The sequence below is a fragment of the Sarcophilus harrisii genome, chromosome 4, assembly GCF_902635505.1.
Source record: "Sarcophilus harrisii chromosome 4, mSarHar1.11, whole genome shotgun sequence".
NCBI classification, from domain to species: Eukaryota; Metazoa; Chordata; class Mammalia; order Dasyuromorphia; family Dasyuridae; genus Sarcophilus; species Sarcophilus harrisii.
The window spans coordinates 95,298,814-95,320,036 of NC_045429.1; the positions used below are offsets into that span (position 1 = coordinate 95,298,814).

Consider the following 21,223-nt stretch of genomic DNA (forward strand, 5'->3'; position numbering starts at 1 on the left):
TTGGCAAGAAAACCCCAAATGAGGTCACAAAGAGTCATACACAACAACTTGTTACAAGACTTTTGTTTTTCTTTTTTTGCCCAAAGGATAGGAGAGAAAAGAGAAAGAGAAAAGAGATAGTTATAAAATGACAAATAAATTAATTAAAAATAAAATGCTAGACAAATTTGAAAAATTATTTTGTAATTTTCTAGTTGAGAGATGATGATGCTTGGAACTAGGACCATAGCTTCAGGAATGGAAAAGTATTTATAGAAGAGATGTGAAGATAGATCTGTTGGAATCTGGCCATGGCCTGAATATGTAGTCAGTGAAAGTAAGAAGTCAAGGTTTTGATCCTGGATGACTGAGGATGCAGATGCCCTGGACAGTATTAGGAAAATGAGGGAAGGAAATATGGATTTGTATTTATATTCTTTTCAAAAGTCTTCACGATTTAGCTGCAAGTCAAATATCTCTCACCTAGAATCTGGGCTAATTAATCTTCCCCAAGAAAATCTCTAGTCCTAAAACTAGAGAGATGAGGCAGCTAATTAGAGAGGTTGAATTTCCCCCTGGTCTTTTTGCCTTCTCTGAATGGCATGGTATAGTCAACAACCTTTGTCCCCTTCTCTTTAACCCAACCTTCTCCCCTCAGGTGTAAATAAGATGGCCCAGCAGGCACAGAATGTGCCATCCACCCTGGGACACACCCTGGTGGTTAACTGGGAGGGAAAGGGTTGGGCTAGAGGGAGCTTGAGGAGACCCTGAGAGGATTGGGGGGAGGACTGAGGGACTGAATGTTAACCAGACCCATCAGCCCCCAGAGCAATACTTTTTGCCAGGCCAGACAACAGCTTCTCTACTTGGGAAGGACGGATATCCCCCAGTCCAAGTTCATTTAGGGAAGTAAGAAAAGGAGAATGAGATAGAAGTCCCTTACCTCAGGGCACTAGAGTTGGGAGAGAGGAAGAGCATAGGAGAAATTAAAGCTGTAGAGTAAACATTCACCTTCCCCTAACTCCATTCCTTGTCATCTAAAAGCCGGTATCCTGCATCCACATCCACATTGGCCTTCGAAGGGTTAATACCTCCCCTATCCTACTGCATTCCATTTAGCTGAGCTCTGGGCTGGCAGACTCTCTCAGGGCATCAGGGCAAGAAGGAGAAAAGGACATGGGGTATCTTGCAATGAATAATTGGCTCCCCCTGAGAATGACTCCATGGCTGGGAATTGAATATTAGAATGAATGCCCCCACTAAAAGCAGTGGAGGGGGCGAGGAGCTGCTTTTGACCCAGGTACTCTGTGTTCCTCCCCACCCCAGCTCCTCTGTAAGGTTGCTCGATAAGGATTAAGGGTGGAGTGGGGGTGGGGTGAATCTGGAAGCAGAAAGCTCCAGACGGTGTTTTGAGCCTGGCAGGACCAGGAGCCTTAACCTCCTAGCCACCGCTTAAGCCAGTAACATGCACCCCAGGACATTCAATCTATGGAAGAATACACAGTTATTACCATCTTTGTAAGTACTCCCTGGACTTGAGTGACCAATTTTCCTTTTATTTATTTATTTTCTACCTTTCCTCCAGCCCTATTCGCTTTCTCACAAGGCTTTGACACGCAGTAGGCCCTTTCATATGACTTTCAAGGTTATTGAAGAATAAAAGAGCAACAACTCATTCAGCCACTCACTTTTGGAATTACTAGGGGAGGTAGAACATAGGGATCCCGGCCTGGACCAGACCCTGGACCTCCCTGATGAGTTCAGCTTTCCCCTTCCAGTTGGGCTGTGGAATTTTCCCTCTCTCCCTTATCTTTGTGGACTGGCCACATTAAAGTCAGGTTGAGCTGAGAGCAGGGCCAAGGGGCCGGGAATCCAGGCCTTTTCATTCCCAGGTCTCTTCCCCCAGAGGGGGACTACATGGACTTTTGAGCTCTTCAGCCCCACCCTACTCCTCAGTTTTAGGTCAGGATTTCTTAAATCTTTATTTGTGCCACGGGCTTCTTGTTTTGAAGTGAATAAAAATATGCCTAGGATTACAAAGGAAACCAAAGGTTTGAAAATAAAGATATATATTTTTTTCCATCCAAGTTCATGGACCTGCTGAAATCTATCTATAGGCCCCTGGTTGAGAAGGCCTTCAGCTGAACTTGCACTTAGGTGATGCAATGTCTGATTGAAGGTCAGGAAGAGTTGATTTTTCAAGTATCGACTGGGGCACTAGCTCTATGAACCTGGCAAGTCACTTAACCCTGTTTACCTCAGTTTCCTCATCTATAAAATGAGCTGGAGGAGGAAAATGGCAAACCATTCCAGTATCTTTGCCAAGAAAACCCCAAATGGGGTCACGATGAGTGGGACTCCATGGCAAATAACTGAACAAGAAGATTGTATTTGTTACAACCATTGGGGCGGCTTGGGGGCTTCTATCCCCAGTCTTCTTCCCTCTGACCTTTAGTTTTGTTTGACAAAGGCCTCTTCTCCTCCCATCCTCACCCCAACACTCCCTGTCTCTCCTTTCTGACCAAGAGCCCCTCACCTCATTCCAAACACTCCTTAATACTGTCTTCCCCAGGAGGAAACCTCAGACCTACCCAACCGGCTCCAGAGGCTCCCGAGCACCGTAGCACCTCCCCCTACATCCTTCGGGGCCAATCACAGACCTCGAAGATCCGTCCGGTTTGTGTTTGCTGTACTTGTCTGGGCTTCCAGTGAGGGGGAACTGTCTCTCCCATCAATGGAATGTAAGCTTCCTGAGGGTTTCATTTTCACTTTTGTAACCTCAGCACCCAGTGTGGAAGCCGAATGAAGCTTTGTTAATTGAATGGAATCAGCTGGAAGAGGGGGAAGGGGCAGGTTGGGACTCCCTATGGTTGGGGACCAAGTTTTCTCTCTCAGGTGGGGAAGTTTCCAGAGGGTGTGGGCTAATTTAGACCAAGAGAGTACTGTAAATAATCCAAGGGCCCTTCATTTCAGTTTAGTTTTAGCTTTTCCAAGAACATTGACTTCTGTTATCGCATTTTATCTTTATTACAGCCTGTGAGATAGCTAATACAGGTGTTACATTTACACTCCATTTTTATAAAGGTGCTTTAGATGCAGGGAGAAGATAAATGGTTGGTCTAGCATCAAGTGGCCTTCTGATGAGAGAAGTAAGATTAGAACTTGGTCTCCAAGCTCCTGCCTCCTGGACTCAAGTTCTGTTCTTTTCAATGGAACAACTTTCTGTTTCTTTCCCTTCTATTTTTCAATCATTAAGAATTCGGGAAGCTCACTGTGGTGAGCTTGAGGGCAGAAGTTCTTCCCATGGGCCACTAGGAATCAATCAAGCCATAAGTGTGTATTAAGCACAAAGGTAGGTAATAGTGATATAAAGACAAAACAAAACAACCAGTTTCAGCCTTCAAGGACCTTTCATCTGACTGGGGAAGAAAACACACATGTGTACAGATATGTAGAACATAGATACAACAACAATGATGTAAAGTAATTTGTGAGGAGAATCTATCAAAGGATAGGATGGAGATTAGACAGTAGCTCCTGAAGACAATTAGGGATTTTAAAAGAATAAATTTTTATTGATATGTTTTATTTTTACATCACTTCTGTTTTCCAGTATTTCCCTTCCCTTCCCAGTGTCAAACCATGTAACAAAGAATAAAAAGGAGACAAAAACCAGTTTAGCAAAACTAACCATTATGTTCAGTGTTTCACATGTAACTAACTAGGTAGTACGATGTCTGCACTGTGGTTTGGAGTCAGGAGGACCTGAGTTCAAATTCAAGCTCAAAAATTTACTAGTTATATGACCCTGGGCAAGTCATTTAACCCTAAATGGTCAATGACAAGTTATTTAATTTCTGTCTGCTTTTTTTTCCCCCAACTGTAAAATGTGGATCACAATAGCATCTACTTCCCAGGGATGTTCTGAGAATCAAATGACATATTATTTGTAAAATGCTTACTACTTTGCTTAGCAATATATGTTTTGTTATTTAGTTAATTAGTCATGTTTATAATCCAGTTCGAGGTTTTCTTGGTAGAGATACTGGAATGATTTGCCATTTCCTTCTCAGCTCATGTTATAGATAAGGAACTGAGGCAAACAGGCTTAAGTGACTTCCCAGGATCATATAGATAGTAAATATCTGAGGACTCAGGCCGTTCTGTCTCTAAGATTCACTGTGCCACTGAGCTACCCCACTTAGCTGCCCCAGAAGAAGCATTTATGAATTGCTTAATTTATTAATTGGGCAGCTAGGTGGCCCGGTAGATCCTGGAGTCAGGAGTTTAAATTTCAAGAAAACCCCAAATGGGTCATGATGAATCACACACAATGGAAAACAACTGAACTTACAGTGATTTAGAAATTTTTTCCACAGATTGTTTGATTTTTTTCCTTTGAGAATTATTCATATCCTTTGAATAATTGTGGTTTTTTTTTAAATTGGGAGATAGATTTGTGTTTTATATATTTTTATTAGTTGCTTAATATATTTTAGATATAATATCCTTATTAGAGATTTGATACAGATTTTTTTCCCATTTGTTTCCCTTCTTATCCATGTTGTTAATTCTGTTCACACAAAAGCTTTTCAATTTTGTTTAATCAAAATTATCTTTTTTTTTTTCTTTAATTGCTTCTGTACTTTGTATGGTTAAAAATTTTCTCTGTGGAAACGGGGGATTCTGAGAGGAAACAGAGATGTAGTAAAAGAATCCAGATCCCCAGATTCTGAGAAGGACAAGGGCATTGAGATAGAAGATGAGTGCCATGTATGATGAACAATGTGAATGAAGCCAGTTTGACTGGACTGCTCAGTGAGTCCATTCATTATTACAGTCATTCCATTCCCAGAGTGCCTCCACTCTCCCTGAATAGTAGGTTCCAGTAATCATGTGACTTAGATCCTAAAGGGACTTTAGAGGTCAGAAATACAATCTCATATTTTACACATGGAAGCCTGACATTTTTACAGTTGCATCCCTTGTATTCCCAACCCTGCTCACACACTCAATGGGAACCGGCCAGTCACAGTCCTGCTTAGATCTAACACTAGCCTAACATGGCCAAACACTTTGCTCCAAACTTCCCCTTCCTGAGCAACTTTCCCACATCTGCATAGAGGTTCTCTCCCAGGGTGAATACTGAAGAACAACTGGATCTCTTTTCTGGGTCTGTCCCATCAGGAGCACCTTCTCTTTAGCCAAGGCAGGGAAATTCCCTGGGCCAAAAGTGGGGAATTCCTGGAGGCCACTTGAAGGGACATTTTCAGGAGCCAGAAAAGTCTGGAAATTACTTTTTTCTCATGGAATTGAAGGTGCTTAGAGGGGAATTCTGACATCTTCAGAATGTTGTTCTTTTTGAATACACTTCCGAAAGGCCTTTGTTTTCATTTTGGAAGTTTTGCCTGAAACATAGACCCTCCTAAGTGATCTAAGGACCCCTACTAGGAATCTAAGTTTATTTACCAAAATCTTAGTCCCTTTCTCTGGAGCCTCATATTTAATTTCCATATAGGGAGCATCATTATACAGGGAAGACTCAGATTTGACAGCAGAGGATCTGAGTTAAAATTCTAACTCTGTTTCTTATCAACCTATGTGAGCTTGGATAAATTTCTGGGTCTCAGTTTCTCCATCTATAAGATGCATCTAAAGTTCTTTCTAGCTATCTATAACTACAGCTTTAGATTGTCTCCTTAGGACTGCTCAGGAGATCTCTTTGAGAGACATCCTGTTGTCTTGAATGAGATGAGAGAAATCTGGGTAGCAGTTTTCCCATTGAAGACTTCTTCCTTCCTTATCAATGATCATTTGCTACCACCTAGTGGCATCTCAGGCTCCAGCTGGCTTAACAGGGCCTGGCCAGCTCAAGCCCAGAAAAGTCATACACGTGCAAATTTATTCAGTTCAATTCAGTCATTCAGTCAGAATTCACTTATTTATCAATTCCCTACTTTGTGTCAGTAAGTTCTAAAAACACATAGAAAAGCGAAAAATTCTCCCAACCCTTTTAAGAAACTTATAGTCTAATTGAGAAGACAACATGCAAATTAATGTGTGTAAGATATCTACAATTAAGTTGGAAATAACCAACAAAAAAAAAAAAGGCATTAAGATTAAGGGGAAATGATTCCATTTAATCCAAGAAACACTTCTGGGCAGCTAAGTGGTGCAGTGGATAGAGCATCAGCCCTAACCTGAGTTCAAATGTGGTCTCAGACACTTAACACTTCCTAACTTGTGACCCTGGGCAAGTCACTTAACCCCAATAGCCTTAGCAAAAAAAAAAAAAAAAAAAAAAAAAAAAAAAAAAAAAAAAAATGAAAAAAGAAAAGAAAAGAAAAGAAACACTTCTTAAACTTCTATGTATGATCTGTCCTAAGTTATGGGGTACATAGATTTTTTTTTTTTTAAAGAATCCCTATATTTAAAGAAGATTATAGTCAGTTGGGTAGCTAGATGATACAGTGGATAGAGTCACATAGACTCATCTTAACTTCAAATTTGGCTTCCGATACTTACCAGCTGTGTGATTCTGGACAAGTCACTTAACTTTGCCTCAGTTTCCTCATCTGTAAAATAAACTGGAGAAAGAAATGGCCAACTACCTCAGTATCTTTGCAGAGAAAACCCCAAATGGGGGCATGGAGTCAGCCACAATTGAACAACAACAAAAGGGAAGATGAGTAAAGTGCCATTTGTGGAAAATGAAAAATGCAAAGAAGAAATCCAGGAAAGTTTTGTGAGAAATTTAAGTAAGGCCTGGTTACTTTCAATTGGATGAGTAAGGGAAGTAAATGCCCCTGACTAGTGTGGGGCTTAAAGAAGAGAGTTTGACCTATTGGAGGGAGAACATTCAGGAGAGAGGTTCAACCAAAGCAAAGATGAAGAGATGGGAGAGGACAGGATAACAAACCTGATAGAAAACTCAGAAGTCATCCATTTGACATATGAGGACACTGAGACCCAGTAGTAGGGTTGTGCTGGAGCCTATCCAGTAACTACTCAGAGCCCATAGTGAAATTTTCAATGTGCCAGTTTGTTGCTGGAAATCCTTGGAAATTGGAAATTTCCTTGGAAATTTCTTTTGGAACTCCACGTTGAAAATCCACCAACACGACAAACCAGAATTTGATCTAATATGTTGTTGATTGTTTAAACTTAAGGAAGTGATGGAGAAAATACTGATAATACAGGTTAAGCTTAAAATATGTCTGGGTACCTTTTTCATTCTTCTTTAGAGAGTCAATTGTTAAAACATTTACTAGCACACTCCTGCCTAGAAGTTAAGTGACTTGTCAAAGATCACAAAGGCAGAGCCAGGATTTCATTATTTTTAATAGCTTTTTATTTTTCCAAATATATACAAAGATAGTTTTCAGTATTATATATTAATATATATTCACAATATATACAATAAATTCAATATGCTCACATGAATATATATATTGACTATATTCACCTTTGCAAAACCTTGTGTTCTAAATTTTTCTCCCTCTCTATACCCTTCCTCTAGACAACAAGCAATCCAATATAGATTAAACATGTGCTATTTTTCTAAACATATTTCCATATTCATCATGCTACACAAGAAAAATGAGATGAAAAAGAATCACAAGAAAGAAACCCCCCCCCCCAACAATAGCAACAACAACAAACAGGTGAAAATACTATGCTTTCATCCACATTCAGTTTTCATAGTTCTCTCTCTGCAGATGAAATTTTGCATCACAGGGCTATTGGAATTGTCTTAAATCACCTCATTGTTGAAAAAAGCCAAATCCATCACAGTTGATAACCATATTATCTCGGTTTTACATGTATAATGTTCTTCTGGTTCTGTTCACTTCACTTAGCATCAGTTCATGTAAGTCTTTCCAGGCTTTTCTGAATTCAGCCTGCTCATCATTTCTTTTTCTTTTTCCTTCAAAAAGCTTATGATTTTTTCCCCATGAATCAATTATCCTTGTATTTTATTTTTAAAAGTTTTTTCCCCCAAAATATATGCATACATAGTTTTCGACATTCACTATTGCAAAACTTTGGTTTTCAAATTTTTTCTCCTTCCTTCCCCATCCCCTCACTTAGATGGCAAGTAATCCAGTATTTGTTAAACATATACAATTTTTCTATATGCATTTCTACAATTATCATGCTATACAAGAAAAATCAGATCAGAAAGGGAAAAAATGAGAAAGAAAGCAAAATGCAAGCAAACAGTAACAAAAAAGTGAAAATGCTATGTTGCAATTCACATTCAATCTCCACAGTTCTCTCTCTCTGGGTACAGGTGGCTCTTTCCATCTCAGTCCATTGGAACTGGCTTGAATCACCTAGCTATTGAAAAGAGCCACATCCAGCAGAATTGATCATCGTATAGTCTTGTTGCCGTGTACAATGATCTCCTGGTTCTGCTCATTTCACTTAGCATTAGTTCATGTAAGTCTCTCCAGGCTTTTCTGAAATTATTTGCTCATCATTTCTTATAGAACAATAATATTATATAACATTCTTATACCATAATTTATTCAGCCATTCGCCATCTGATGGACATCCACTCAATTTCTAATTCTTTGCCACTACAAAAAGGGCCACTATAAACATTTTTGACCATATGGGTCCTTCACCCCTTTTTACTGATTTTTTTAGGATACTGACCTAGTAGAGACACTGCTGGATCAAAGTGTGTGTACAATTTTATAGCCTTTTAGGCAGTTCCAAATTACTCTTCAGAGTGGATGGATCAGTTCACAACTCCACCAATAATGGATTAGTGTCCCAGTTTTCCCACATCTCCTCCAACATTAATCATTAGCTTTTCCTGTCATTTTAGCTAATCTGAGAGATATGAAGTGGTCCTCAGAATTGTCTTCATTTGCATTTTTTTGATCAATAGTGATTTAGAGGCTTTTTTCAAATAACTAGAAATGGCTTTAATTTCTTCATCTGAAAACTGTCTGTTCATATCCTTTGACCATTTTTCAACTGGCCAGTAGCTTGTATTCTTATAAATTTAAATCAGTTCTCTATACATTTTATAAATGAGGCCTTTTTCAGAAACTCTGGATGTAAAAAAAAATTTTCCCGCAGATTTCTGCAACCAGGATTTTAAACTGGGGGCCTCTCACTTTAGCCACCACACCATTTTTGCTCTTGCTGGAATGTCCAGTAAATGAACAGAACAATACAGCTAAAACTAGAAAGACTTGATGCCATAACTTAAAAGTCTTTGATGCCAAAATAAAGAGCTGATCAGTTCATTTGGTAAGCAATAGGGGGAGCCACTGACAATTTTGAGGGGAAACAAGTAGAACTAGAGGGAAATTACTTGGTCAGTGTGAAGAATAGTTTTAGAGATGTCAGGCAGGAGTATTCTGATAATTGTGATCCACCAATTTATTCTGAGTACTGTAAATATTCAAATAACTACAAAGGACCTATCAAAGAAGATGCTTTCTATCTTTTTTTTTTTTTTAAACTGAGGCAATTGGGGTTAAGTGACTTGCCCAAGGTCACTTTTCTGTATTAAATGTCTGAGGGCAGATTTGAACTGAGGTCTTCCTAAATCAAGGATTGGTGCTCCATGTACTACTCCATATAACTGTCCCCCTTTCTTGAAAGAAAGAACTGGTAAACAAATATGCATAGTATGGTTTCATTTTTTTACTTTTTTGTGGGAAGTAATGGGGTTTAGTGATTTGCCTAGGGTCACACAATTAGTAGATATCTGAAGAGGTATTTGAATTCAGATTCTCCTGACTCCTGACTCCTGACTCCAGGACCAAACAATACTCTATTTTTTTTTTTTTTTTAACATTTTTACATTTACATGTCCCTCATACTATGATTTTCCATATATTTTTAAAAATTTTCCATATATTTAAAAATCTGTGTCAAATGGTGGCCTTTTCTAAAGCAGGGCAAAGAGGGAGGGAGGAAGAAAGACAATATGGAATTTAAAGTGTTAGTAAAATTTTTAATTTGATTTTTAAAAGTCTATCAGAACTCTTGATCTAATATGATCATTGCTCAATTTTGACAACTAAAGGAAATATACAAGACCAAAAGTAATTCCTCAGGAGATAAGTAGTCAAAAGGCATGAAGTTCTCAAAAGACGATGAAGCAGGCTTCTTATCTTACAGAAAGTTATTTGTATAAACTTCAAATCAATTTGAAATTATGGCCCTGAAGTTATTATACTGTGCAGACCTTTCAACCTAGGTTGAATGATTATACATGCATAATCTAAAAAAACAAATAAAAGGGGAAAAAAAGACCAAGAAAGAAATAAAATAAAAATTAAATGTAAAGTTAATTTAAAATGTATTTTTTAAAAAGTTATCATAAAGCAAGAGAGGTAAAATGAGTATACAAATAACAGTAACTCAGGGTAGATTATGAAAGTACAATAAGGAGCAAAAAAATTTTTGCTAAGAGTTAAGAGGAGAAATAGGGGTCAAGAGCAAGACCTTGTACTTGTTTATCTGCTCAGAGAAGGATAATGTCTGCCTCCCAGAATAGGATAGGCTATTCCTCAGGGAAAACCAGTTTGTATTAAGATTCTAGTTCCAAGTCTAGAAATGTCATATCCTATAGATCTGGAAGAGTGATCACTGAATCCAGACCCTTTATTTTATCTGTGTGGGAACTGAGACCCAGAGAGGCTAGACTGATTGCCCAAGATCACACAGAGAGTAGTCCAGAGGCTGTAACTATGGAATCAGAGAGCAGAATGTTTTTATTTTTTTTCCCATCCCTTAGAGCAAGACATCTTAATCTGGATCTGAATTTTATTTTAGCATATATTTTGGATATATATATGTATATATACTTATTTATACACACATATAAATATATACATACCTCAACATGATTCATAGGGCAATGTGTATTAAAAATAAATAATCTAAAAAAAAGACTCATTTTCTTGAGTTCAAATCTGCCCTCTGATACTTATAAGCCATGTGACTCCGGACAAGTCACTTAACCTTGTTTGGCTTAGTTTCCTCATCTGTAAAATGAGTTGAAAAAGGAAATGGTGAACCAGTTCAGTATCTCTGCCAAGAAAACCCCAAATGGGATCACAAAGAGTCGAAATGATTGCAGTAATTGAACAACAAATGATTATTTATACATGTATCATTTATGGATATGGACCATATATGACTTATCTAACCCTTCTATTTCTTTTGTAACTCACCTCCAAGTTCCTAACACAGTGTATATTTGTCTGTTATATGAGGGTCTTTATTCCTGTGAATTTGTAATAGGAATATGCTAGGCAACGTGTTTCGCGGAGGACAAGGGACAAAGAGAAGGCTGGAGAGCTCTGAAAAAGAACCTGGTTGGTTTGGAGTGAAAGGGAAGGTGGAATAAGGAAGGAGAGAAAAGGGATCTTGGTTAGGACAAAAGGCGGGCCAGCCCCTGGACTGGTGGCCATTCTTGCTTTGGTCTTAAGGCTATTTAAGCTGTTAGAACCAGTGGTCTCCAGTAGAGGGCCTGGCCCAGCCCATTGGCCCAGGAAGGAAAAGGGGGTTGGTGGGGAGAGGTTTTCAGAGAGCTGAGAACTAGACGCTGATGCCAGATGCTCGGCTGCAGCCAGCCCAGCCGGCCGGCTGCCTCTCCTCCTCTGGGACACAGGACCTGGGGGATCCCCTTTTCCCCTTGCCCGAGAGGACCTCTCACCATGCTCTGGCTGTGGCTCCTGGTCTTCTTCCTGGCTGCTGTGTCCACCGCCGGGCTCCAGGGCATCCGGGGTGTTACCTTGAGCTCTGACGGGCACCTTACCACCCTAGAGGGAGAGCGGGCACGGACCAGGAGAGGAACGGAGGATGATGAATCCAGGGGAGTGCAGCAATACATGCCTGAGCAGTGGGCTGAGTATCCTCGGCCTATCCATCCTGCTGGGCTCCGACCCACTGACACCCTGGTGCCCACAAGCCTAGAGCCAGACCAGGAGGGGGGTACCCAAGGAAGCGGACAGGAGCCCTATGGCAACCTGACGGGCACCCCTGGGCGAAGGCTGCAGATTCAGAACCCCCTCTACCCGGTGACGGAGAGTTCCTACAGCGCCTATGCTGTCATGTTCCTGGCACTGGTGGTGTTTGCCGTGGGCATTGTTGGCAACCTGTCGGTCATGTGCATTGTGTGGCACAGCTACTACCTGAAGAGTGCTTGGAATTCCATCCTGGCCAGCCTGGCTCTCTGGGACTTCCTGGTGCTCTTCTTCTGCCTGCCTGTTGTCATCTTCAATGAGATCACCAAGCAGAGGCTCCTGGGGGATGTCTCTTGCCGGGCCGTGCCTTTCATGGAGGTGAGGTGCCCACTGCTTGTCCTTGTTGTGGCCCCAGAGGAGCTGGGCTATTCTCCCTAGGGCTGGGGCTGGGGGCGATCCAACTGATGACTTGGGGGAAGGAGAGAGAAGTGGACAGGTAAATTAGCAAGGATTGAAAGGGCGTGATAGAGTGGACTGTGCCCCTGAGCAATCCCCCCATCTGTAAAATGGAGATAATACTGGCATTGTCTCCCTGAGAATGTTGTTGGGAGGGAAGGGCTTAGCAAAATTTAAGGTGCTAAATTAATGGGCCGTTTTTGTGATAGGACAGAAACATTCAGCATCTCTTGTCCTCGGATGGAGGTAGGGTACAGGTCCTATTGGTAGTGGTGATGGTTGTGGGGATGGGGATGGGGATGATGGTGGGGACAATGGGGATGGGGATGGGGATAGTGGTAATGATTATGTCACGGTAATGACCACCACCATGGTAGTAGTGATATGGATGGTGATGTTGATAGTGATGGTGATGGTTATGGTTATGGGACTGGTGGTTATGGGATTGGTGGTGGCTCCTGATGTTCTTGGAGGGCACTAGGAAAGGATGTGGATGAGATATCCGATAGGATCAGCCCTGGCCTAGGGTCCAGCCTCAGCTTTATCCCCTTTCCTGGTGCAGACTTGAATAATCTCCCCTCTCAATTCCTCAGGTTAGAGGGTACCACAAACAGCCTCATGCATCCTCTCTGCCTCTTCAGTCCCCTTCTTTCCTCCCTCCCTCTCCCCCTGTTTTCCAATGCCCTTTGGAGCTACCTGGATAGAGCAGGCAGGAGAGCCCAATTTCCATCAAGTAAAGGAAGAGATTAAGGGGATAACCAATGATTAGTCTCTACTATGTACCAGATGCCATGCTAAGTGCTTTTTACAAATATAATCTCATTTGATCCTTGCCAGGCAGGTGCTGTTATTATCTTCATTTTTACAGTTGAGGAAACTAAAGCAAACAGATTAAATCACTTGACCAAGGTTACATGGTTAGTAAGTGTCTGAGGTTGTATTTGAATTCAGTTCTTCCTGATTCCAGGCTCATGGCTCCATTCACTGTGTCACCAGCTATATCAGGGGTGGGGAAGTTTTTTTTTTTTTTTTCTGCTAAGAACCATTTGGATACTTATAACATCATTTGTAGGCCAGACAAAATTATCAACTTAAAAGACTTAAGCAGTGGGACATTGTATTTAGTTTTTAGCTAATCATTGCTTGTGGTAACCTTAGCAAATGATTTTGTGGGCCTTATATGGCCTGCTGTCCATATGTTTCCCAACCTTGAGCTATATCTATATAACGTTTATTACTTTTTTTTCAGGGCCCAGTGGGGACACATAGACAAAAGGAGAGGAGGAAATCAGTCCCCATACTCCAGGAACTTCAATTTTGCTAGAATTCCCTATAGCTCTTTGGAAGGCAGGAGACCTGGGAATTTTGTCCTGGTCCTGCCACTATTTATGTGAACCTGGCTAGACACTTCCCTGGCATTTAGTTTCTTCACATATAAAATAAGGGGATTGGAACGGATCCTAAAGTTCCTTCTAACTTTAACATTCAGCGATTTTATTTAATTACCTTCTGGGAGATTTTAGATAAAGAAATGACTGGATCAGAGCACCACATAAAGACCTCCAGTAAACATTTGTGAGACAGGGTGAAGTTGAAGTTACTCTCTGATGTTATTATCTGGAAATGTGACATGTGCAAACAACCCGACATGTATAAAAGCAGTTCCTTTGAACTCCAGGCCCTCTTGCCCAGGATTTTTTTCCGAGAGGTGATGTTGAATGCTGTGTATGGGCCGATAAATCTCAGGATATGGGAAATGAGTTAGGAAGTTGTAGCAGGTCTGTATTTGGACAGAATCAAATAATTGTTTAGGCCTGCTGAACCAGTGAGTAATGGGCCCCAAAGCTTTCCCAAGCCCTTCTCATTTTTGATAGATCAGCGACCAAGAGAACTGAAAGCTTGAAACACTGACCCAGGGTGGGGGTGATTCTTTTATTTTAGTACAAGCTACTTAATTGCTGGAAGCCTAATTTATTTTTAAGCTATGCCTAGGTTTTTCTGTTTGTTTGTTTTTCCCTATTCTCTACCCCCTTTCACTGAGTTAGTGCTGGTTTGGCTGACAGGGAACTCCAGGTTCTGGCTGAATAAAGGGCAGTCCTTTGTAGGGAGAGGCTGGGGAATGAACAACATGACCTCTCTAGATCTGCTTTATATGGTCAACCTTAGGATGTGAATCCCAAGACTGGAGTAGGGACAGATGAGGCAGAGTAGATTGGGATTAGTGGAAAGAAGAAAAGCAGGGAAAAAATTGTGAGAGACAGACACAGAGAGATGGAGAGAGAGAGAGAATTGGAGAGGGGGAAAGAGACAGATGGAGATAGGGAAAAATGAGGGGAGAGAGAGGGGGCAGGAGATAGAGAGGGAGGGAGGAAAGGGGGAGAGAGAGAGGAAGAAAGGAAGGGAGATAAAAAGAGAGAAGGAGGAAAGGAGGTAAGGAAGAGAGAAAGAGAAAGACAGAAACAGAGACATGAATACATAGATGGAAAGAGAGAGACAAAGAGAGAAATAGAAAGGGGGAGAGAGACACAGAAATGGGGAAGAGGAGGAGAAAGAGGTGAAGACAGAGAGAGATGGGGGAGAGAGGAGACAGGAGAAAGAGGGAAGGGAAGGAGGGAGGAAAGAGGAAAAGAGAGAGAAAGGGAGGAAGGGAGATAAGGAAAAGAGAGAAAGAGAGAAGGGGAAAGGAAGGCAAGGAAAAGAGAGACAGAGAGAAAATGAGAGAGAGACAGAGAAATGGGGAGGGGAGAGAAAAAGACAGAGATAAGAGAGACATAGAAGAGAGAGAGAGAAAGAGAGAGAGAGAGAGAGAGAGAGAGAGAGAGAGAGAGAGAGAAGAGAAGATAGGAGAGGAAGAAGGGAGGGAGGGAGAAAGGAAGAGAGGGAAAGGGAAAGACTGGAGCTATTTTCCTGAACCCAGATGCCTGCTTGTATCTTGTTAAGCCTGTGTCCCAAACCAAGGCAGAGAGTGGGGGAGGGGGCTGGCCAGCGCTCACAATGGATGCTCGCTGACTGGGGGGTACGTCTCAGGGTCTAATAAGCTGGTGATTGTGTTTCCCCTTGTAGAGGAGCAAGGAATTTGGACTGGAGGGAGCTCTGCACACAATCCCCGAGTGTGTCCGGACATTATTTGATAGCTCCGGACAGTTCTTCTCCTCCCTTTGTGCTCCAGCGGGCCTCTTCTCCCCCTGCTGCTTCTGGCCTCTTCCTCTTGGCACCCGGGCCTGTTTTCCTGGGCACTCAATAGCGTGATGGGGACAAGGAGCAGGCTTGGTGGAGGGCAGCTCTGCTTCCCCTCAGGGCCGGATCCTGACATTTTCAGGGGTGTTGGGGGAAGGAGGGAGGGGATGTGTACAAGCATTTGTCCACCCGCAGACCATGCTGTTCCCATTGGCAACCAGAGCCCTGCTCTGTCCTCATAACTGGGGGCAATGGGAGGACACAGTGTCACACCGACAAACACTTATCGAGTGCCTTCTGTGTGCGGAACTCTGTGTCGACTACTAGAGGAGACACCAAAGTTTAACCCGATCCAGCCCAGGCTTCGGCCTGCGAGACCACAGAGCCGGGGCTGGAAGGGACCCCAGAGACCTTTCAGAGGAGGAAGCCGAGTGGTTAGCACCAAGCTTCTGGGACCAGAGCTTTCCCCTGGCTGACCTAAAGTCGGGGAGGAATCGCAAGATTTCAGAGCTGAAGGATAGTTCATATATCTATTTGTTTGGATACATCAGATACTCTGTAATCATGACATTACAGAGTGACCATGGCTCTATGTTTTCTCCTGAAAGTTCTCATAAGTCTGCTGGGGTTTTTGTGCTGAGGTCACTGAGTACAATCTATGTCCAGTCCCAAATACCCTCGACAATACCCTCCGAGTGGTCAGCATCCTGCCTTTGCTTGGAGATCCTTAGGGAAAGGGAGCTCACCACCTCTCAGGGAAGCCTTCTGGGATAGTTTTTCTTTATCATCAGCCCTCGGTTTACCTCTTAGCTACATCCATCCACCCATTGTTCCTACTTTGGTGATAACACTATAATAAAGACTGTTATCTGGCAGATGCAGTAGAATCATCATCATCACTGATGCCATGGATAAGGGTATGTAATGCCAGAGAAACTGAGGCTAGACAGAGATTGTTTTTTTTTTTATTATAACTTTTTATTGACAGAACCCATGCCAGGGTAATTTTTTACAACATTATCCCTTGAACTCACTTCTGTTCCGACTTTTCCCCTCCCTCCCTCCACCCCCTCCCCCAGATGGCAAGCAGTCCTATACATGTTGAATATGTCACTGTATAGCCTAGATACAATATATGTGTGCAGAACTGAACAGTTCTCTTGTTGCACAGGAAGAATTGGATTCAGAAGGTAGAAATAACCCGGGAAGAAAAACAAAAGCACAAGTAGTCCACTTTCATTTCCCAGTGTTCCTTCTCTGGATGTAGCTGATTCTGTCCATCATTGATCAATTGGAACTGAATTAGATCTTCTCTTTGTCGAAGAAATTCACTTCCATCAGAATACATCCTCTTACAGTATCGTTGTTAAAGTGTATAATGAAGAGATTGGTTTTTAATCTCTTAATTGTGGAGAGTTTAAGCTGACCAGGATGGGACTCACTTCCCAAAATCATTCTAGCCCAAGTGACTGAAGCAGGGAACTTTTATATCTAATGAGGGTATACAGTCCTATAGGGTATACAAAAGCAGAGAAGGGGGCAAGGACACTGGATGAGTGGACAAACTATAATTCCAGGAAAGGATTATAACTTAGTCCTGACAGGATAAGGGTCAAGATAAGAAGGTGGAGGGCAGGAGACAGCAAGGCGAGGGTCAGTACACAAACGGAGGAGGAATTACCCCAGCAAGGCACCTGGAGTTTTAAGACTCAATGGTATTTCAAGGCTTCTTTTCTGACTCAATTCTCCCGGTCCTAATGACAAGGAAGAAGGTGGGGCTATAATAATTTTATTCAGGACATAATGGGTAAAGGTCACTCTTGTCCTGGTGGCTCTCCCTACATCCAGTGGCTTCAGCTCTGGTCCTGGTGGGAATTGTCCCGCTCCCTGTTCTCCTGCTGTCTCTATCCCTGGAGTTAACTCAGTTCTTTCCCTGTGTCTGTCTCCAGGTGTCTTCCCTGGGAGTTACCACCTTCAGCCTCTGTGCCTTGGGCATCGACCGCTTCCACGCAGCCACCAGCCCTCTGCCCAAGGCCCGGCCCATCGAGCAGTGTCAGTCAATTGTGGCCAAGCTGGCAGTCATCTGGGTGGGTTCCATGACACTGGCCGTACCCGAGGTCCTGCTGTGGCAGCTGGCACAGGAGCCCTCCCTCCCAACGGGCTCCCTGGTGGACTCGTGCATCATGAAGCCCTCCCCCGGCCTGCCCGAGTCCCTCTACTCACTGGTGCTGACCTACCAGAACGCCCGCATGTGGTGGTACTTTGGCTGCTACTTCTGCCTGCCCATCCTCTTCACTGTCACCTGCCAGCTGGTGACCAGGCGGATCCGGAGCAGCCCCGGGAAGAAGCCCGAGTGCCGGGCCGGCAAGCACGGGCAGTGTGAGAAGCAGCTGAACAGCACTGTGGTGGGCCTGACCGTGGTGTACGGCCTCTGCACCCTGCCAGAAAACGTGTGCAACATCGTGGTGGCGTACCTCTCCACGGAGCTGTCCCGGCAGACCCTGGACCTCCTCAGCCTCATCAACCAGTTCTCCATCTTCTTCAAAGGCTCAGTCACCCCCGTCCTCCTCCTGTGCCTCTGCAAACCCTTGGGCCAGGCCTTCCTGGACTGCTGCTGCTGCTGCTGCGACGAGTGTGGGGCAGACGAAGCCGCCTCTGCCAACGGCTCGGACAGCAAGCTCAAGACAGAGATGTCCTCCTCCATCTACTTCCACAAGCCCAGGGAGTCTCCCCCACTCCTGGCCCTGGGTACTCCATGCTGAGTCCTGGACAGAGTCGGGGGGAGTGGGAGGTGGGACGCTCCAAACCAGGGCTGCGCTCGGTGTTTCTTCCCATCTTGCCATCTAAAGATGGACTTCATCCTGTAGAGGTTTGGGGATGTCGAAGACCCCTTCTTTTAACAGTGGCCCTCTGGCCAGTCTCCCTTTCTCCCCCCATGCTGCTCCAGAGTGAAGAGCATTCAGCTTGGAAGTCTTGGTTGGTGGGTAGACTTGTCCCTATTCTCTTAGCCCCCCTTTAGCCTCCTAGCTCCAACCAACAGAAGGTGGAGTCCCGCCTGTTGACCCCATCTCAGTTCTGCAGCCCAGCTTTCCCCAGACCCGCCTTCAAGATCCTCTCTGCTCCTCTGCTTTTAGTTCTACTTTCTCTCTCTGCCCAAACACATACATTCATATTCCCTGTATCTCCTACATTCAGAAAAAATGGGGGCTCTGTTTGGGCTCGGCAGGGGCTGGGTGATCCCAGTTGTTCTGAGCACTACCCTGCCTGGACTGGAGATCTCCAAGCCCCAAAAGCCCTCTCCCCTGAAGACTCTTCCTCTTTCTTCTCTTCCTAGGGTGGGCCAGGGCATAATCTATCCTCAGGCCCCCTGCCAAATTCTGACCTGTAGAAGAACCTGCCTAAGAAACCAATAAATTAGCTAGAACTACCCTCTGCCCCGGCTGTGATTTCCATGTCGTCACGCTCTGGCAGCATCCAGCTTTTCTTGCTCAGCCTTCCTCACCCTGGGCTAGATGAGGTTCTAGAGGTCCCATTTGGAAACACCAGTGCTTGCCATAGTGGACACCATTGACTTCAAGGGATGTAGCATTGCATTTTTGCAGGAAAGAGACTGAGGTCCAGGGACTTTACCCCAATTTTTGAGCTGGAGAGCAGAGGTGCTGAGAGGCTCACACCATCTCTTACATGGGGCTTCCCTCCCTGCCCTCCCCCCTGCTTCTATCCAGCTCTGTCTTTCCAAGCCCTTCGACTTCCCAGCCCGCGTCTTTCTGGCTCCCTGAGCAACTTTGTTTTTATTTGTTTCTCAGAATGGGACGCTTGCCCACAGAGAGCTCAGAGGACTGTCCTTCCTTCCCCTACTCTGGACTCGATCCAGTATACTGTCTCTGATGGGGATGAGACCCCGGAAGACCTAATTGCTGAAGCTAGTTAGGCCTATGGCCTCAGTCCTACACTCTAGTGTCCACCCTGATCCCATTTGCAGGAACTTTCTCAGGGTGGTGCAGTGGGAAGACAGCAGCAGTTCTGCAGTCAGAGGACCTAGGTTCAAATGCTGGTTCTCACTCAGTACCGGTGTAACTGTCACTCTTTTTGGCCTTTCGTTTCTCCTTATGTAAAATTAAAGGGTTGGATTAGCTGGCCATTGAGGTTCCTTCTAGTTCTGGGTCTGTGATTCTAGGGACCCTCTTCTCTGCTTTCATCCCCTATGTTGGGCCCTGTATCCCCTGCCTTTGATTGTGGCAGGGGAGAAATGGAAATGGCCCCAGAGGCCTGGGCTGACTGGCCTTTCTCAGAAACACCCTGCTCCCATGCCCAGCCTCCCAGCTCTCTGAAGCTCACAACCCCTCCTTCCAGATGTCCCAATAGAATCCTCTGAGGGATCCCTTAAAGTCAGGAGGCCAGCCTCAAAGTTGGGAGGCCAGGATGGAGGGGCTCTCTCACCTCCCCTTCCCCATCAGATCCCCTGCCTCTCCCACCCCCACTCCTCCCAGGAATCTTAGCCGCCTTGTTTTCTTTCCCTGGCATCCACCCCCGGGACCGGGTGACGCCGCCAAGAGAGGGAGGCAGTTGCTAGGTGACGGCCCTGCCATGTGCCCGCCCTTTGTGCCGGGGAATGACACCCACCACTTTCTTGCAGACCTGTTGCCACGGTGACCGAAGCCCCTAGCTTTGTTTAGAGAAACTTAAGATGGGATGGGGGTGGTGGTAAAGGGAGGCGGTCAAGCTGGTGGGGAGGACTGGCCAGAGCAGAGATTCCTCCGCGAAGCTAGGGGAGATGGCTCCCTCCTCAGCCTCCCCCAGAGGTTCCCCCGGCCTTTCTCAGATCTCTCCAGGGGATCGACCTCATCTGAGCGGCTGGTTTGGGAAGCAGGGGGAAACGGAAATGAGGGGACAGAAAGTTGGGACCGGGGAGCCCGGGAAGAGGAGAGCTCTGGGCTCAGAGCAGAAGGGGTGAGAGGCGCTGCCTCCTCCGCCCCCCAGCTCTGCCCACGTGAACAGCTTGCAGGATTAGCCAGCCGGGCTTTGGGAAAGGAACTGCTGTCCTCCTTGGCCCAGGCCAGCTGGGCAAACAATGTGGAGCTTGTTGCTTTGGGATCCGGTTTGCTGCGAGGTCCAGGGCTTGGGGGAGGGGGCTGAGGAGGAGGGGGAGGTCCCAGCAGTTGTGAGAGGTGGGGGGCAGGGAAGGAGGGGGAGACACTTGGGAACAGGACTGGAAAGAACGGGGGCTGGCAAGGTCCTGCCCTCCCAGCCTGTCATGCGCGGAGGCTGTGAGCGGCTGCGTCCTTGCGCCAGGCGGAGGGGGAAGCCCCGGGACTGACTCGGCTCGCCCACCCCTCTCCTTGCTCTGGAGGATGCAGTTCCACCAGGATTTCCCCGTCCTGTCCAAGAGCTTGACATAATTCTGAAGGCCCATAGGCCGATTTGCATGCCATTTGCATACACAGCTGTGCACACTGCTGGTCTGTTCTCAGTTTCCCAGTTAACGCTACTTGGTCGGGGCTCCCGCCCTCACTTTGCTCTATACTCCTCGTTATTTCCCACCAGTCCGATTTTGGACAAGTCGCGGAACAGCCCGGCCTTCAGATGCCTTGTCTGCAAAATACGGATGTTGGGCTGGAGGACTTGCGGGGTCGTTCCAGCTCTGAGTCTTGGGCTGGAGGAGTCGAGATGCT

The 21,223-nt window shown here is 44.7% G+C and overlaps 1 protein-coding gene across 1 annotated transcript; it reads left to right on the forward strand.

Annotated features, from left to right (window-relative positions):
* Positions 1-11,495: 11,495 nt before the first annotated feature.
* Positions 11,496-18,980, forward strand: GPR37L1 (G protein-coupled receptor 37 like 1). Its single transcript, XM_031937133.1, has 2 exons — positions 11,496-12,296; positions 17,501-18,980. The coding sequence occupies exons 1-2, from the start codon at positions 11,568-11,570 to the stop codon at positions 18,311-18,313; spliced, it is 1,542 nt and encodes a 513-aa protein (XP_031792993.1). The 5' UTR covers positions 11,496-11,567; the 3' UTR covers positions 18,314-18,980.
* The last annotated feature ends 2,243 nt before the right edge of the window (positions 18,981-21,223 follow it).

Excerpts from the sequence above, each read along its gene's own strand:
- GPR37L1 (XM_031937133.1), top strand. The coding sequence starts at position 11,568 with ATGCTCGGCTGCAGCCAGCCCAGCCGGCCGGCTGCCTCTCCTCCTCTG. Across the intron at positions 12,297-17,500 it reads GGGCCGTGCCTTTCATGGAG|GTGTCTTCCCTGGGAGTTAC; the intron begins GTGAGGTGCCCA and ends GTCTGTCTCCAG.